This window comes from Monodelphis domestica, chromosome 4 (genome assembly GCF_027887165.1).
Source record: "Monodelphis domestica isolate mMonDom1 chromosome 4, mMonDom1.pri, whole genome shotgun sequence".
NCBI lineage: Eukaryota > Metazoa > Chordata > Mammalia > Didelphimorphia > Didelphidae > Monodelphis > Monodelphis domestica.
The window spans coordinates 87,030,849-87,047,009 of NC_077230.1; the positions used below are offsets into that span (position 1 = coordinate 87,030,849).

Below are 16,161 nucleotides of genomic sequence, written 5' to 3' on the forward strand. Positions count from 1 at the left end.
CAAGCTCTAGGAGGTCTAATTCCAAGGTAAAGGAGAATAAAAGCTAAAGAGTAACCGCTCACTAGTGTGAAGGATATCTAAAATTGTATATATTTCCTCAAATCCTATTCAAGAAGTAGAGCTTTTTGAAATTATGTTCTTAATCAGTTATGCTAATATGCTATAACAAAATTCAAATTTTGTAAAGAATGGTCACTAAAGATCTAATAATTTTTCAAGCTATTTGGGTTTGGAAGCTGATCCCAATCACAGGCAAAATTCCTGGAAGGAAATTAATATGCTACCTCGCAAAAATAAAACTATATAAAATGACAGTAATGTCTAAACATTGGGATAAACTAGAGGGTAGTAGTGTGTCAAATGAGTGATAGAGTTGATAAGTTGGTGTTGTGTCTAACATATAATGATGCTCAATCAAGCCCTAGCCCCAGACCAATGGACACATTAACTTCTATAAACAGTATATTATTTTCCATATGATTCGGCTGATTTTCCCTAAATTATTGCTTTCCAGTTTTTATTTAAAGCTAACAAAGAATATATGCATCTCCTCAGCACTAACTTCTTTCTACAGCTTGAAGTGGTGCCCTTGTCTGTGTTTCTTACTGATGATAACTACAACTATGATTGTTGTATATAAAATTATAAGTGATATGTGGGGAAAAAAGGTTTATAGCCAGGAGAAACAGAATCATGTTAACTCTAGCTTTCTGATCTAAAAAATATGAACATTATCCACTCTGCCATCTTAAAAATTTTTATTACCAAATAGATTACTATACTACAACCCTCTCAGAAAGGACTTCAAGGTCTAAAATAAAATTCTGGTCCCATTTCAAGGAGAAGCTATAGCTCTTCTATTTTGTTTGTATCCCTTAGTTTTATCTAGAAGAAAAAAATTAAGAAACTCCTTATAAAAGTTAGCAAGCAAGCAGAAAGTTTGAAAAGGAAGGATAACTGTTTCATATCAAATGCTAAAAATTACAAATTATGGGGGAAAAACAATTTAAGAATAACTAACACTAGAGCACAGTTCAGGAATTACTAAGAACCTAAAAAATGCCATACTGTAACTAATCCAATAGCCTACCAATACTCAGTTTATGACAGAGGCACCAAAAATGACAATCAGAACTAACTCAAAAGCAGTCTATAAACTTCAAAAGAACATCAGTCCTATTAAAACACATTTTTCCATCAAAATCTTTTTAACTCCACTTGATTTCCACTGTATTAATTTCTCAAGTTTAAGGTAAAACAACAGTCAATAGGTAGAAGACTCGGGGAAATAGATTTCAGCTCAATATATGAAGAACTCTGCCAAAAAAAAGGAACTGTCCATAAATAAAATTGGCTACCTGAAGCATAGCAATACACCCAACACTGGAAGTAGAGTCCAGACAACAACTGAGTGGAGAAAACAATGCTTCTCTAATGCAGGAGTGACCAGCTGTGGTGCCAGGTCTTCTTGCTTCTACCTGTTCTATCACTAATGATCCCTCTTTATAAAAACTGTACAAGTTCTTAATGTCACTCACTAATACAGATTTTCTTCTAACACTAATGATGTCTCCTTGATAAAGCATTTATTCCCTACCTCATCCTACACTTTTTGAGAGGTTAGACTACATGACTTCTAATAATCCTTATAAGTTTCTAAGACTTATCTGAAGTGGGGAATCATTTAACTCTGGCTAAATATGTGAAATTGAACACCTCAGATCATCAAAACCTTTAACAAACTGACTTAATCCATATGTTTAATTCTACACTTGCTATTTCAGTGGTAAATTAGAAGCATTAAAATTGGAAATTAGAAATTTTCCTTTCATATGACCTATTTTTCATAAAAAATAAATGAGGCTAAAGGAAAAGTCGAGTTCTCCTCATTTAAATTTTAGCTATTAAATGCTACATCAATCAGCAAGTAGTTTTTTATGCAGTAGTTATAAAAATGAGACAAAAATGTCTTGGTTATATTCATCTAATCAAAATGGGAAAAGTTAAGACTGTAAGCATGATTAGAATTAATTACATGAAATTTTTTCTTCTGGTTAACAGAGTAGCTCAAAATATGTTGATCCATGGTAAGGAACAGATTTTGTGGATGTCTAATCTGGAAATATCTTTAAAATATATACTCGTAACAAATTCATAACTTACCTTTTGAAAGTAGCTTTCTGAACTTCTGAGTTGCTGAAAGTTGTTGCTCTGGGCTATTGGAGAATATCATTTCAATCATATCGGAGGTAATGACACCACCCTGGAATAACACACAGAAATGAAATATAATCAAATGATAGTTTACAGAGGAAAAGAAAGCACATGCAAACCCAGTTTGGGATTTGTGGAATGAGCATACTAATACAGGTTGATTAAAAAAATTTCTAAATAAAGAAAAAAGTTTAAACATAGCTAATGCAATAATTGGCAAACATAAGGAGCTGCATTTTAAATTAAAACATATGTATTTAAATAATACCTGAGTTCAAGTCCTGTCTGTGATATAGAAGACTATATGACCCTGGGCAAATCACCTAATCTCTGGATATTCTAGGTATCCCAATAAGACTATAGATTAGAGAGAAGCTACTGCAGTACCTTTTGCTGAGAGTTTCCTTACTTAAGAGTTCTCTTTATGGATGAAATCACAAGTCTTATCCCTATACACATCCTTTCATTTCAAAGCCTAAGGAACCTTAATGAAAGATTCACCTTAGGACCAAACTGGAAATTTAATGCACACAGGATTAAGTGACTTATGCCAAGAATACTATGGCTAAACTGTGGACATCTAAAAACAACAGAAAGAAAGCAAGGTAAGCACAAGAAGTCAGGTCAGAAAATAAAAGGGCTTCAGGTTTACTTTACTTTAATAGTTTAAGTAAACATGACCCTATTTTTCAATTCAGTTCTCTAACAAAAAAGAAAAATATGACTAAGACCCTTTTCTACTCACATCACAACCATCATCTAGTTCGAGCCTTTAATGCTCCTCTCCTGGACTACTACAAAAGCATCTTTCTTAGTCATCTGGCTTGAAGTTTCTTCCCTCTATAATCCACAATGCAAAACTGCTATTACTAAAGCACAGATTTAACCATGTCACCTCCCTGGTTAAGTAAATTCCAGTGGCTGCCTACTACTAAGAAGCAAATTTGACCATTAGGGAAATGCTGGATAGCAGATGGGACGGCTGACACATTATCTGCCACTAACATAGAAATATAAACCTGCTAAGGGAAATCTTAATATCAAGTTTTTGTTTTCTTTCTAGGTTGAAAAAGGCTCTATTTTTTTTTTTTAATCTGGCCTCAGATACTTCCTAGCTGTGTGAGTTACTTAACTCCCACTGTTTAGCCCTTACAACTCTTTTGCCTTAGAACCAATATACGGTATTGATTCTAAGATGGAAAATAAGGGTTAAAAAAAAGTTTACCTGAGTTTTATCAGGTTGACATGAATAAAGTTGATACAACACATATTGCAGAGGTGGTTGTGAAGGCTCCAAATGAACTCATGATTAACCAAATATAGTAAGAGTCAATTGGATGGCCACTCAATGCTTTTCTGATAATTTAGGTACCACATATCTGCCTGCAGTTCATTGAAGTCACCCCTAGATGGTGATCTTTTCTGTGTGGGGACACAATCGAGTAGCTCATTGAATTATAAATCAACCCTAAAGATCATATTTTTAGAGGAAAAACATACACAAGACTTACCTTATTGTAGAACAGCTCTCAAAACTGCATTTTGTTCTACTCAATCAATACTTTTTTAAAACAGCAGACAAATGGAAGTTTAATAAGCAGGCATCAACATGCTTAGTTGATTTAATCCCCCACAGAGTAGAGACATGATGACATGTAAAAAAAAAATGCCTCAGAGTCCTAAAGCTTTCATAGAAATTCCATAACTGGTTCTGGTCTGTTAGGTATGTGATAATGAGGAGCTTTTTTGACTGGCTCCATAGCCATAATTCAGCTGAGTTCAAAAGATTATCTAAAGCTCTAAGTATTCCTGAGTGGCATTCTGGTGAAACAAATTCTATGAGGAGAGAGTTTTGGGTGTTTTTCATATGAGGCCAACATGTAACCATAAATATGGGCCTTTTGCTCTTTGCCACTTTCTATTTAGAAGTTAGAGATGGTGATGATCCTCATGGCTTCTAAGTAGAGTTCACACTGGGTTAAATGGATAACCATTAAGGCATTAAGGCTCTTAAGGAATAATGCTAATGATTAAGTCCATTAATAACTGACAAGCAGGACTCATCTAGAGGTTATGACATATTTGGAAGTGAAACTGGTGTGGCAAATGCTATATAGAAATGAAGTTAAGTTGGACTCCACTCTCCCCAGGAACCAAAGTAGTACATACAGAGAACAGTGTGCTCTTTCAGGTGTGGGATAAAAATGTGTGTATTCCTGACCTTGCTATATTTGTAAATTAATTTACCTCTTGTATAAGTGAATTTGTTAATGTATTAAATATAAATAAAGCATTAATCACTAGCAGCAAACATGGAGGAGAGGATACACTTGAACAAAAATATTAGAGAAAGATGCCCCTACTCCCTCAGGGGTACCAGAGGCCTACTAGAACTCTTAGAAGGAAGACTGCTCTGGAAGAGAGGTCACAGAGTTAATCAGTACTTGTAGGGTCTTAACTGGGATGAAATGTGGCCCTGTGTTTATTTGCAAGGACTCCCTGAAGAAATACCCAAGATTTATAAGTTTTTCGATGCCCTGGTTTTGGAGATCCATTTGAGGAAAATGATCAGTTCCCACCTCCCACCCTCCCACCCTTTACATTTCAGGTTATAATTTTTCAGCTTGTTTTGTTTTTATTGTTGTTGGGGTTTTTCTTCTGGTGTTTGTTTCCATTACAAGTCAGGTTTCTTTGAGATGACTTTTGTATTCCTTTGCATTTGTTGCTTCTTTGAATGTTTAATATTGAAAACATGGCCTTGTATCCCTAAAATTCTGGTGCCTCGTTAAGAAATGTTCACATTATCTTTGTGTTTAAAAAGGCTTAGATTTGCTTACTTGCTTTGAGATCTTTATATACTGCAAAGCTATAGGGTAAAAATTGCTTGGCTGCCTAGAAATCCCAAATAATCAGTCCTTAGTGTTTAATCTCATTCTTGGGAGCCTTCCACTTGTTTGGATTTACTTGATTTGACTGAACCTACTTGTTTTGTTCCTGAGTGAATTTAATTACACTAAGAGTAGCACTGAAGCTACAGGAAACCATTAGTAGATATTGCTGATATCATCTGATAAAAGACCAGAGGAAATTTGCCAAGATCATTAAGTGAATCATCTCTGGTATTTGTATCTTTAAAGAAATTCTGCTGTGCATCCTGCACAGAGAGAAAATTTTGTCTAGACTCCAACTGAATGGCCTTAGGTACTGAGAGAAACCCAAAAGAATTCTCATCCAGGACAGTTTAGGTTAAAAAAGGTTTTATGTCTAGTGTTTAATTTCTATTCTGGAGAGGTATGAGAGATTATGAGAATTGGAGAAAATTATCAGTTCTCTATTTTGGTGGTTACGTGACCCTCAACACTCCTATTATTTCTTCACGGCATTCCAAGAAACATAGATAAGTTAGAAGTGAAGACTAAAGCCAGATTGCTAAGGTAAATTCTTTTGGACAGGAATGAAATTAGTTTCTCAGGAGGCCTTATTCTGTCTGGAAAAGGAAGAACAAATTCAAAGTCTAAAGGGAAAAAACCTAACAGAGAGAAGGCAACCATGTATCTAGATTCAATTCTTTTCTCAGGACTGTATAGAAAATGAGTTAATATCAAATCAAGTATATCTTTTCTCTAATGGGGCAAATAAGTACTCATGAAATCTTCAAAATGTGAAGTTTCAAGAAACACTAAAGCATTGGGAACAACAAATGTTTCCTATTTACTGTAATATTCAAGAATGAGTAGAATACATTAGTATTTAGGAATTTGAAAGAGGTACTAGAGGTCCTTTTAGGTTCTTTAGCTTGATCATCCCTTAGATAAACAGAAAAAAGTCATCCTTTAAGAAAGTAACAGAATAAATTTCTTGAATTTTGTCAAGCTTTTGTCAAGTCACAGGATCATAATAAGTGCATGAACTTCAAGCTAGAAGGAGTCTAAACTGAAAGGAACAAAGCCAGAAATATGAACCCAAGTTCTCTTGATTCCAAATCCAGTTGTCTGGATTCTACCACAATCCCTCTCAGTTTGAAGCAATGTGTTTTATCTTCATTTTTCTCAACTCCTATTCAGGGGATTTACTTTAACAATTAAACTGTAACTCTGCCCAAGTCAGAACAGATCTACAATGCTATCTGCCCACTAGTGCAAATCAATCTCTCATTGCCTTTGTTCATTATAAAATGAGAGACTGGATCAAACAATTCTAAGTGATGTAGTATCTCAGGATTATACTATTCATATCAGGATAAAACCATACTGCCCCCTAACATATTTAAGTCATCCAGAACCAGTGAGTTGGACAGTATTGTTTATCTAGGATTCCATGCACACAAAAGAAATTTCATTTCCAAGAAGCAAGCCAAAAGATGAATTGTTTAAATGTATAATTTATAAGAAAAGTTAATTTCTCTCTTACTCCAGAAGACAGATGTAGGACAAATATGTGGGAGTATCAGAGAAGCAAAATCTGGACCTTTGTAAGGAAGAACTAACTATATCTAGAAATATAATTGGGTTCATTAATTAAGTTCCCCATTATGATAATCATTTTAAGAGTTTGAATGATTAGCAAGATTAGCTCATTTGATCCTCAAAATAAACCTGTGAATTAAATGTTACTAGTATTCACATTTTACAGATGAGGAAACTGAGGTTGAGAGGGGTTTAACTTTCCTGGGTCACACAGATAGTGTCTGAGGCAGGATTCAAGCTCAAGTCCAACAATTATAGCCTCAAGCTGCTAAAAGAATAAATATTATCTGAAATCATACACTATACTATTTTGGCCTCTTTTTGTCTATAACTGAGGAAAAGCTATCCATTGAATCCAAAGACCCCGAAGATAGAACTATCAATATTTATCTGGTGTAAGTCACTGGAATTGCAAGTATAATAGTTAAGAAATACTAGCTCTTATTCTATTCAATGACAGCAAACTTGAAAATGCTACTTGTTATCTTTGAAAGAAGTTAGTTGCCACAGGATAAGTGAATCAGATCTGTTTAGATGCAGCTTTAAAAAACAAAAAGCACTGCTTGGTAAGATTTTTTTTTAGCTGGGTTTCTCCTTTCTAATATAAAGTTCTGGCATGCTTTAAGGTAGAGGGTTATTTCTAACTCTTTCCTGCAACTCGCTACAGTTAATTTTTTAAAAAAAGAGTTAAAATGTGGTGTCAGCTCAAACTAGTCCTCAGGTTGTTTTTTGATTTAGGGCTGCTTCATTTAGAGTATAACTCCTCCAATAAAGTTTTTTGCCCTATCATTCTGTTTATGTATGGAAAAAAAGAGAATATAGGGACATCACTTCATAATAAAATAATAGCAAATCAATATTTACAATACTGAAACTTTCCCACTGATTTGAAACAAATTCTAATGCTTATAAAACAATGAAATCTATGAAGACCTATTTATTCACAAAAATCACAACGTACTACACTTCAAAGTTTTCTGGGCACTATTTCTAGTGTACTCCATATGTGCTTTGCAAAGTAATTAAAATTTTTAAAGAATAAGCTAAGAGGTCTAACCTTGTTGAATTCAAAATCCAATACTGCTGTCATAATCACCAATATATAAAGATAAATAGAGCTTAAATGCTTCTTATTGGACTATATTATGTGCTACTATACAGTGATGTAGTTGTCATGGCTAAAGGTTTGATGTACAAAAGTTCATGGGCTCAATAACTTGGTTTTATCAGTTAACCAATGGGCTTTCAAGGTGATAAGACCCTAAATATCCAAGTGAATCTTCAAACAAAAGTATTCCAAACTCTTAAGTCTGGTCCTATAGACTATGATTCCTGGAGATGGGATGGGAAGCTGGAAAAGGGAGATGTTAATACATGGCCTATATATAAAAAGCTACTCTAAGCTATGTCACAAGTTACTTTAAGGTAAAAGAAAACAAGCACTCTAATTCTTAAAGTTAAAAATGTTTTGCCTTTCACATCTCACTTACTGATGCCATCTCCATGTTATTGATCTGGGCCTCATGAAAGCCTCCATCTGACATTACTTCTTCTTCCGTTTCTTCTTCTGCTGTAGCAACATTTCTTCGCTTAAACAACTGAAAAAGAAAAAAATCTTTTAAGAATAGCATTCCAAAAACTGAGAAAAGCATCAAAAATTGTGATACCCTTTAATCCAAAGACCCCCAAAGGTAGCCATATGTCCAAAAGAAGTTTATCAATAAGCATTTATCAAGCACCTACTACAGATGAAGAACAGAGGGTAAAGGTGGAAAAAAAGGTCTCACACATACCAAAACATTCACAATAGTACTTTCTATGGTAGCAAAGAATTGGAAACAAAGTAAATAACACAGGAAATGTCTGGAAAATGGCCACATGAATTATATAGCATATGAATGTAAGAGAATTATATCATAAAACACAAAAACTGAATATTTCAGAGAAGCTTAAGGAAATAAGGAATGGAAACTGGGAAAATATACATAATGAATATAACAATACAAAGAGGAAGGAAGGAAAGAAGGAAGGGAGGAAAAAGGAGAGGGAGAGATAGGAAGGAAGGACCATTGTTAATTACAGTGACCAAGCTTAGTCTATTATCAAGCTTCTCAACCAGAGTTGAGAAAATTTCCCCCACTTTCTTCAATACATGAGATATGTAATACTGGACATAATTATAACTGTTGGTTATTTTTTCCAAAACTTCTTTTTTTCCTTCTTTCACTTTTAATCTTTATTACTAGAGGTGGCTACCTGGATAGAGATGGAAAAGGGCATATTTGGAAATGAAGGTAATGTAAAAATAAAATATTTTTTTTAAATGTTTTTTTAAATCCTTACCTTCCATCTTGGAATCAATACTGTTTATTGGTTCCAAGGCAGAAGAGTGGTAAGAGCTAGGCAATTGGGGTCAAGTGACTTGCCCAGGGTCACACAGCTAGGAAGTGTCTGAGACCGCATTTGAATCCAGGACCCCCAGTCTTTAGGCCTGGCTCTCAATCTACTGAGCTACCCCCATAAAATAAACTATTAAAAATAGGTTGGTGTGTTTTTTTTTAATGGCATTCCAGAGGAACTCCTTATAGGACCAAAGTAGTTGAGAAAACTGGAGGGCAGTTTGGCAGAATTAGATTTAGACTAACATCTTATCCCATATAGCAAAGTATGTTAAGCTATATAACCAACAGATTAAAGGTCATATCATAAAAATAATAGAAGAGAACTAGATTGGGAACCTTTTACAAACTAGAACTGGAATGTTGTTAATTCTTAACCAAACAAGAGATAGAGCCAATCACAAAAGGTAAAGATTACAAATGACAGATATATTCAGTCTATTTTTGAGATACAGAAAGACAAGCACACTAAGATTTTTAGTAAAGCTCTGAATTAGCCTGACCATTCTGGAAAGCAAGTTGGGATTCTGCTTTTAAAAAGATACAAAAAGGGGGCAGCTGGGTAGCTCAGTGGATTGAGAGCCAGGCCTAGAGATGGGAGGTCCTAGGTTCAAATCTGGCCTCAGATACTTCCCAGCTATGTGACCCTGGGCAAGTCACTTGACCCCCATTGCCTAGCCCTTACCACTCTTCTGCCTTGGAGCCTATACACAGTATTGACTCCAAGACGGAAGGTAAGGGTTTAAAAAAAAAAAGGATACAAAAACAATCATATCCTTTAGACCCAGAGATTCCACTGCTAAAGATATACCCCAAGGAAGTAAATGACAAAAAAGGTAGGGTGGGGCATACAAACCAAATATTTAAAGCATCACAATTTGTGGTAATAAAGAGCTGGAAAAAAAAAACTTTATGCCCCGTAATGATTTAACAATTGTGGTATGTGAATATAAGAAAGTATTATTATTTTACTAAAAGAAAAGGTGAATATCAATAATACAGAGAAGCATAAGTCGTAAGAAGTGATGCAAAGTGAAGTAAAAACAATTAAGAAAACATAAAACACAATGATTACAAAGCAAAAAAAAAGAAGAAAGAAAAAGAAAAGAAATTGAAAACTAATTATAATTACACCAAGTCTGGTCCCAAAGAAGAGATGAAGAGAAAAGTAGGAGACTGTGGATGTGGAAAAGAACACATATAATATAGAGAAGCATATTTTTTTTCTTAAATTTTCTTGCAACATGGCTAATGTGGAAATGTCTCGTATGATTTCTCATCTAAGTGAAATAAAATGGGCATCATGTTTCTTGCCTTCTCATTGAGTGTGGGGGGAACTGAATGTGAAAATTAAAAAAAAAATTATACACTGTCAGACTTAGTGGATATATTGGTCAACTTCGCAGAATTTTTTTTGGATAACAAATATTCATAATTAAGCAAAATATATTCCCACACTTTTAATGACCAAAAATGCACCTCTCATTCTGCAACATGAGTAGTCTATCACCTTTAAGTACCATTCTCATTTATCCTCTAAAATTGTAGTTTTTGAAGTTTTAGAAAAAATTTTCCCCTTTATAATGCTACTGGTTGTTCTCCTTGTTTTGCTCACTTCACTCTGAATCACTTCATATAAGAGTCTTCTCAAGGTTTCTTTGAAACTGTCCATTCAGTTATTTCTCATAGCTCAATAATATTACATTATATTTATATCCCATACAGTCATTCCAACAGATGGACACTACCTTAAATTTCTAATAAAAAGAGCTATCAAAAATATTTATCAACCTATAGGTCTCTATCTTTTGTTGGTCTTTTTGGGGCATATATCTAACTAGAGTTTGGGACAAAGGATATGTATAATTTATTAACTTTTTGGTCACAGTTCCATATTGCTTTCTAGAATGGCTACGCCAATTCATAACTCCACCCATAAAGGAATGTGTCTATATTCCTTATACTCCCATGATATATCATTTTCCTTTCCTTTTTTTCACTTTTGCTAATCTGATGGGTAAGCAGTAACCTCAGAGTTACTTTAGTTTTGCTCTTTACTTTTTCCTCTACCTAATGTTCTTTTTCAAAAAATGCAACAAATTTTCCCTTGTTCATTTTTAATGGGGGAGGGAGGGGAGACTGTAGAGGTGTTTTGTAATGAAATGTCAAAATCAAAAAACAAAAGATATTGTCCCAAAAATGGCACATCAAAAACTAAGATTTTTAGCATCTGAACAAAAAATGTGAGAAAGAAAAGCTAGTCCTTAATGGTAAGATTCTTCAAAGAAGTAGTATATCACACTGATGATAGTTTTTAAAACAAAGTTTAGTCATAAATATTTTTTGGCATAACTGGTGATCTGGTTTAGGGTAATGAAAAATTAAACTAAGTTATTAGCACACGACTTCAGTCTCTAAAAAGTTCACCATCTAGGTAAATGTGCTTAATTGAAACATAGCATGATGATCATTTAAAACTTCAAGAAAGTTTAGGACAGTATTTCATAAAATGACAGTGACAATATGACTTTATGAAGCTACAAATTGCCTCCCATCCCTGACAACTAGTTGGTAAGAAACCCCCTTTCTGACCCTTGTCTCAGACCGAACCATCTCAACGTAGCTAATGCCCAAATCAATCAATCTATCTATCTATCTATCTATCTATCTATACAGCAGAACCTCTCTCTTGAACTCTAGGACTATGTATCACCAATTGCATTTTTGACATCTCAAAAATAATAAGTTGCCAAGCCTCATCATTTCTACAGACTCCATAATATTTCTCATATACACCCACTTCTTCCTAGTCAAACAGCCACCACTCTGGTGCAGATACTCACCACCGTACACCTGAATTACTGCAACTTCTCCCTACATGCTACACTCAGCTGCCAAAGTAATCGTCCTTTAGCACAGCTCTGCCTATGTTATCCCCCCTTCCCTATAAACTCCAAGGCCTTGTATTACCTTCAGGATCAGATATAAAAACCTGCCTGTCTGAGGCACTTATGACAAAGAATGCTATACATTTCCAGAGAAAGAACTGTTAGCATTGGAATGCATATGAAAGGATATAATTTTCATTTTAATTTATTTGGGTTTTATTTTAGGGTTTTGGTTTTATATGACTATTCTCTTACAAAAATGAACAATATGGAGATACCTTTTGCATAATAATACATGTATGACCCAGATCAAATTGGAGTAGGGAGAGAAGGAAGGAAGGGAGACAAATTTGGATCATTTCACTTCCGAAAACTTATGTGGAAATTTATTACATGTAACTGGTAAAATAAAATATCTTTATAACAAAGAAAAAAGCCCTGAAAAAAAAACAAACAAACCCTGAACACTCTATGATTCAGGTATACTGGACTTGCTGTTCCTCATATAAAACACTCCCATCTCCCTTGGTACTGGTATGTCTCATATCTATGTTTCCCCTCCTCATATCCACCTTTTGGTTTCCTTCAAGACTCAGCTTAAATTCCATCTTTGACAAGGAGGCCCTTCCTACTACATTCCTTCCCCACATTAGTGTCTTCCCTTGAGGATTACCTCCCATTATCTACATATCTTATATATACATAGTTTGTTTACATGATATTGCCCCCATTAGAATCTGAGCTTCTTGAGGACAGGTTTTTGTCTTTCTATAGATCCCTAGTGCTTATCAGGGTGTCTGGCATATAGCAGGTGCTTAATAAAGGCCTCATTAATTGACTGACTCATTGACTCCAACTTGCATGGTGGCATCTGCAATTATATGCACAGTCCTAGCTACTCAGGAGACAGAGGATGAAGAGGTTCTGAGTTCCAGGAAGCCATGCTGTTTAGATGATAACACTAAATTTGATATCAATATGGTAAGGCCTGGGAACAGGAAACTGAATAAGCCTAAAAACTAGCCCAGTGATGGCAAATCTATGGCACATGTGCCAAAGGGTATTCCTTACCTCCCCCATCCCTTTGCCCAGCAGCCCAATGGGAACACTTCCTCCCCCCACTGTCTGGGAAAAGGGATGGCTCACATGCAGCATGAAAGTGAGATGTAGACAGCAGCCTATTGAGTATGTGGTAAAGGTGACTCCTGTGGTGAGGTTAGAGAAGAACTAGGTTTGAAGGGAGCAGGGCTCATAGTGTGGCACAGAGTTAAGGAGCTCTTGAGCCACTCTCTTCTCCCCACATGCATCTCATCACCCACCTGTCTGCCCAACAGCCCAATGGGAGCACTTCCTCCCTCCCCTGTCTGGAGTAAGGGGATTGGTGAGGAGCGAAGGGGAAAGGCAAGGGGGAGGGGGGGGTCCTTGGTCGAGGGGGAGGGGAGGCAGGCCCCGCACAGCACTCAGTCTGGGGGATAGGGTAGGTGCAGGACCCAGCCCTCCATCTCTAAAACGTTTGCCATCACTTAACTAGTCTATATAGTGGTAGTCTCTCGGTAACCGAGGATGACGATTGTCTTTGTGCGTTTTTGTGCACAAAGACACTTGTGCGTGAAGAGATTTAAGTGGAAAAGTCGATGCACAGACACTCTCTCGGCGTTGGAAGCCTGGGTCCAATGGCACAAAAAGTCATTACACCTGGAGACTTCCTCAGCTGTCTTTGTAGAAAATTAAATAGATCAAAACTCTTTAGTCAATCAGTAATGGGATTATGACCCTGAATAGTCATTGTATAAAGCCTAGACAAGATAGTGACTTATATATGGTCTTGCTGTTTCAAGGTCACTTTTATTCCATGATAAAGCACTAGATTAGGGCTTATGTCAAAAGTTGAACTGATCAAAACAGTTGACAGGAAAGGTTAACTACAGAATTGTGTTGCTCAATGCAGGAAAAATATATAAATGATACAATTGCTATAAATTAAACAAACTTGTACTTTTGAAGTATTAGAGTTTATTATCTACCTTTCAGCAATATTATGTTGTCTTTGAAGACTGACATAAGCAAGAGTAAGTTTAAAAAAAGATGTTTTTAATCTTCGCTGCTTTGAGGGCAAAAGTATGATTAAGACTGCACATTTTTGACAATAAATAAAACAATACACAAGAGTTAGAATTATCTGCCAAATTTTTATTTAGGTCTGAGAGTCCTTCCTTTTCATTGTCATTTAGCTAAAAGGCTAATCATTCTAGTAATACCACTACTGGGTCTATATCCCAAGTAGATAAAAAAAATGGGAAAGGGACTATTCTTACAAAAAATATTTATAGCTATGTTTTTTTGTGATGGCAAAGAACTGGAAACTAATGGGATATCCCTCAGTTGCGAAATGGCTGAATAAACTATGGTATGGAATACTATTTTGCTCTAAGGAATGATGAACAAGATGATTTTAGAAAGAGTTGGAAAGACTTATGTGAAATGATGCAGAGTGAAATAAGTAAACAGGAGAACATTATACACAGTAACTGCAATCTTGTGGAATGGTCAAATGTGATAGGTCTATGTTTTGGGGTTTTGATTTGGGTATATGTTTTGAGGTTTTGGTTTTATAAGATTATTCGCTCACAAAAATGAGTAATATGGAAACATATTTTGTATGATAATACAAGTATAATCCAGGAAAAGATAAATAAAATTTAAAAACTTAAAAATAAAAGCCTGATCATTAAAACATAAAAGACAATTTCTGCTAACTTTGAAACATTATCTCTAATGACAATGCCCTCAACTCAGAAAATAATGGTTGACAGAAGACAGTGATATTTTCAGACTGACAATGAAGTGACATGGAAGGATCATGGAATTAAGGTAAGTTCTAGAATAAACAAGTACTGTGCCATGATGCTCACGACTTTGTTATGAGATTGGAAAACAAATGCTATATACTACTCAATTATAGGCATTGTGAAGCCTGGACAATTTAAATAAGTTATGTCTGCAAAGAAAAAAACAAAAACAAAATAAATTTCAAAAAGAAATCTAACATCAATAAGAAAGGGTAACACCTCACAAATCCATGGCGTTACTATTCAAAAAAGAGTTGTTTTAGGCAGCTTTCTAACAGAAAGCATGCTACTTCATTATATATCCCAATGATTTCAATAAATGTTGACTTTAAAAGAATTAAATCATCAATAACACATTCCCAATAACACAGCATTCTATAATGCAGTGCGGCTAACAGCACTGAATATGGGATATGAAACTAGCAGTGGCCAAATGAATACTTTCCTATTATACAACTCTGGTACACTTATGGTTCAAGAGCGCACCTACTTCTAGACCGAATTGACTTTTGAAACTTTCTAGCAATCTTGCTAATGTGGCAAAGTTGATTCCATCTTTCTCAAACTAAATAGACCATACTGTATTAGAAACCCTCTCTCCTGTTACTGGTTCATGCTGTCTGACCTCTCAACATTTCACTTCACTGGCAATGTGACAGCTGCCATAGCAGGACATTTGTCTGAAAACCCTATATAAACCTGGGCCTCCTTTGTCTCTGGGTTTTCAACAAAAGAGCATCTTTTCTACTACTTGTATGGGCTCCCACCCAACATGTTGCAACTAGAACACTAGGAGAGCAATGGAGTCCAAACGTAACTCCATTGCCTGACTGCACTTGTCCATACTCCTCCATTGAATGCTGTGCTCTGCTTTATGAAAAATTCATTCTAATCCATCCTAGAGCTGATGTGTGTCAGTCACTCAAAGTCAATCCCAATGTGTATGACAGCAAGAAGGTTTAGTGAACTTTAATCATAAAGATTAGATGTCAAAACAATTGATAAGACCCTATTGCTTGAATGTGTATACTTAAAAGTCATATTCAGGGGCAAGTAATGAGTAGGTAATTTATATGAAGATGTAGGTGATGTATACACACAGAATAAAGAAAGAGGTGCTTGTTTTATAAAAGTAATCAACGATAGCAAATTGCTATGCTTCCTAGAAAGTCACAGTAAGTGTATATTCTTATTATTCATCACTTTGGAAAAAAATGTCAAATGAACAAAGCAACTGGGCAACTAAGTAATTGATGATAAAGTAATTCTTTTTGGCATATAGTACTCAATGTTCCCTTCTAACTCTATTTACAATATATTCTTTTTCTGTACTAGAGTACAGTTG

General features: G+C 35.2%; 1 protein-coding gene across 6 annotated transcripts in view; it reads right to left on the reverse strand.

Annotated features, from left to right (window-relative positions):
• The window catches only part of KPNA1 (karyopherin subunit alpha 1), an 81,995-nt gene that overhangs the window by 33,799 nt on the left and 32,035 nt on the right, over positions 1–16,161 (reverse strand). For all 6 annotated transcript variants that reach the window (XM_007493786.3, XM_056793532.1, XM_056793531.1 and 3 more), the window contains 2 exons: positions 8,171–8,278; positions 2,164–2,263 (listed from right to left, as the gene is read on the reverse strand). In XM_007493786.3, coding sequence (XP_007493848.1) covers positions 2,164–2,263; positions 8,171–8,278 — 208 coding nt within the window. The remainder of the gene's footprint in view (positions 1–2,163; positions 2,264–8,170; positions 8,279–16,161) is intronic.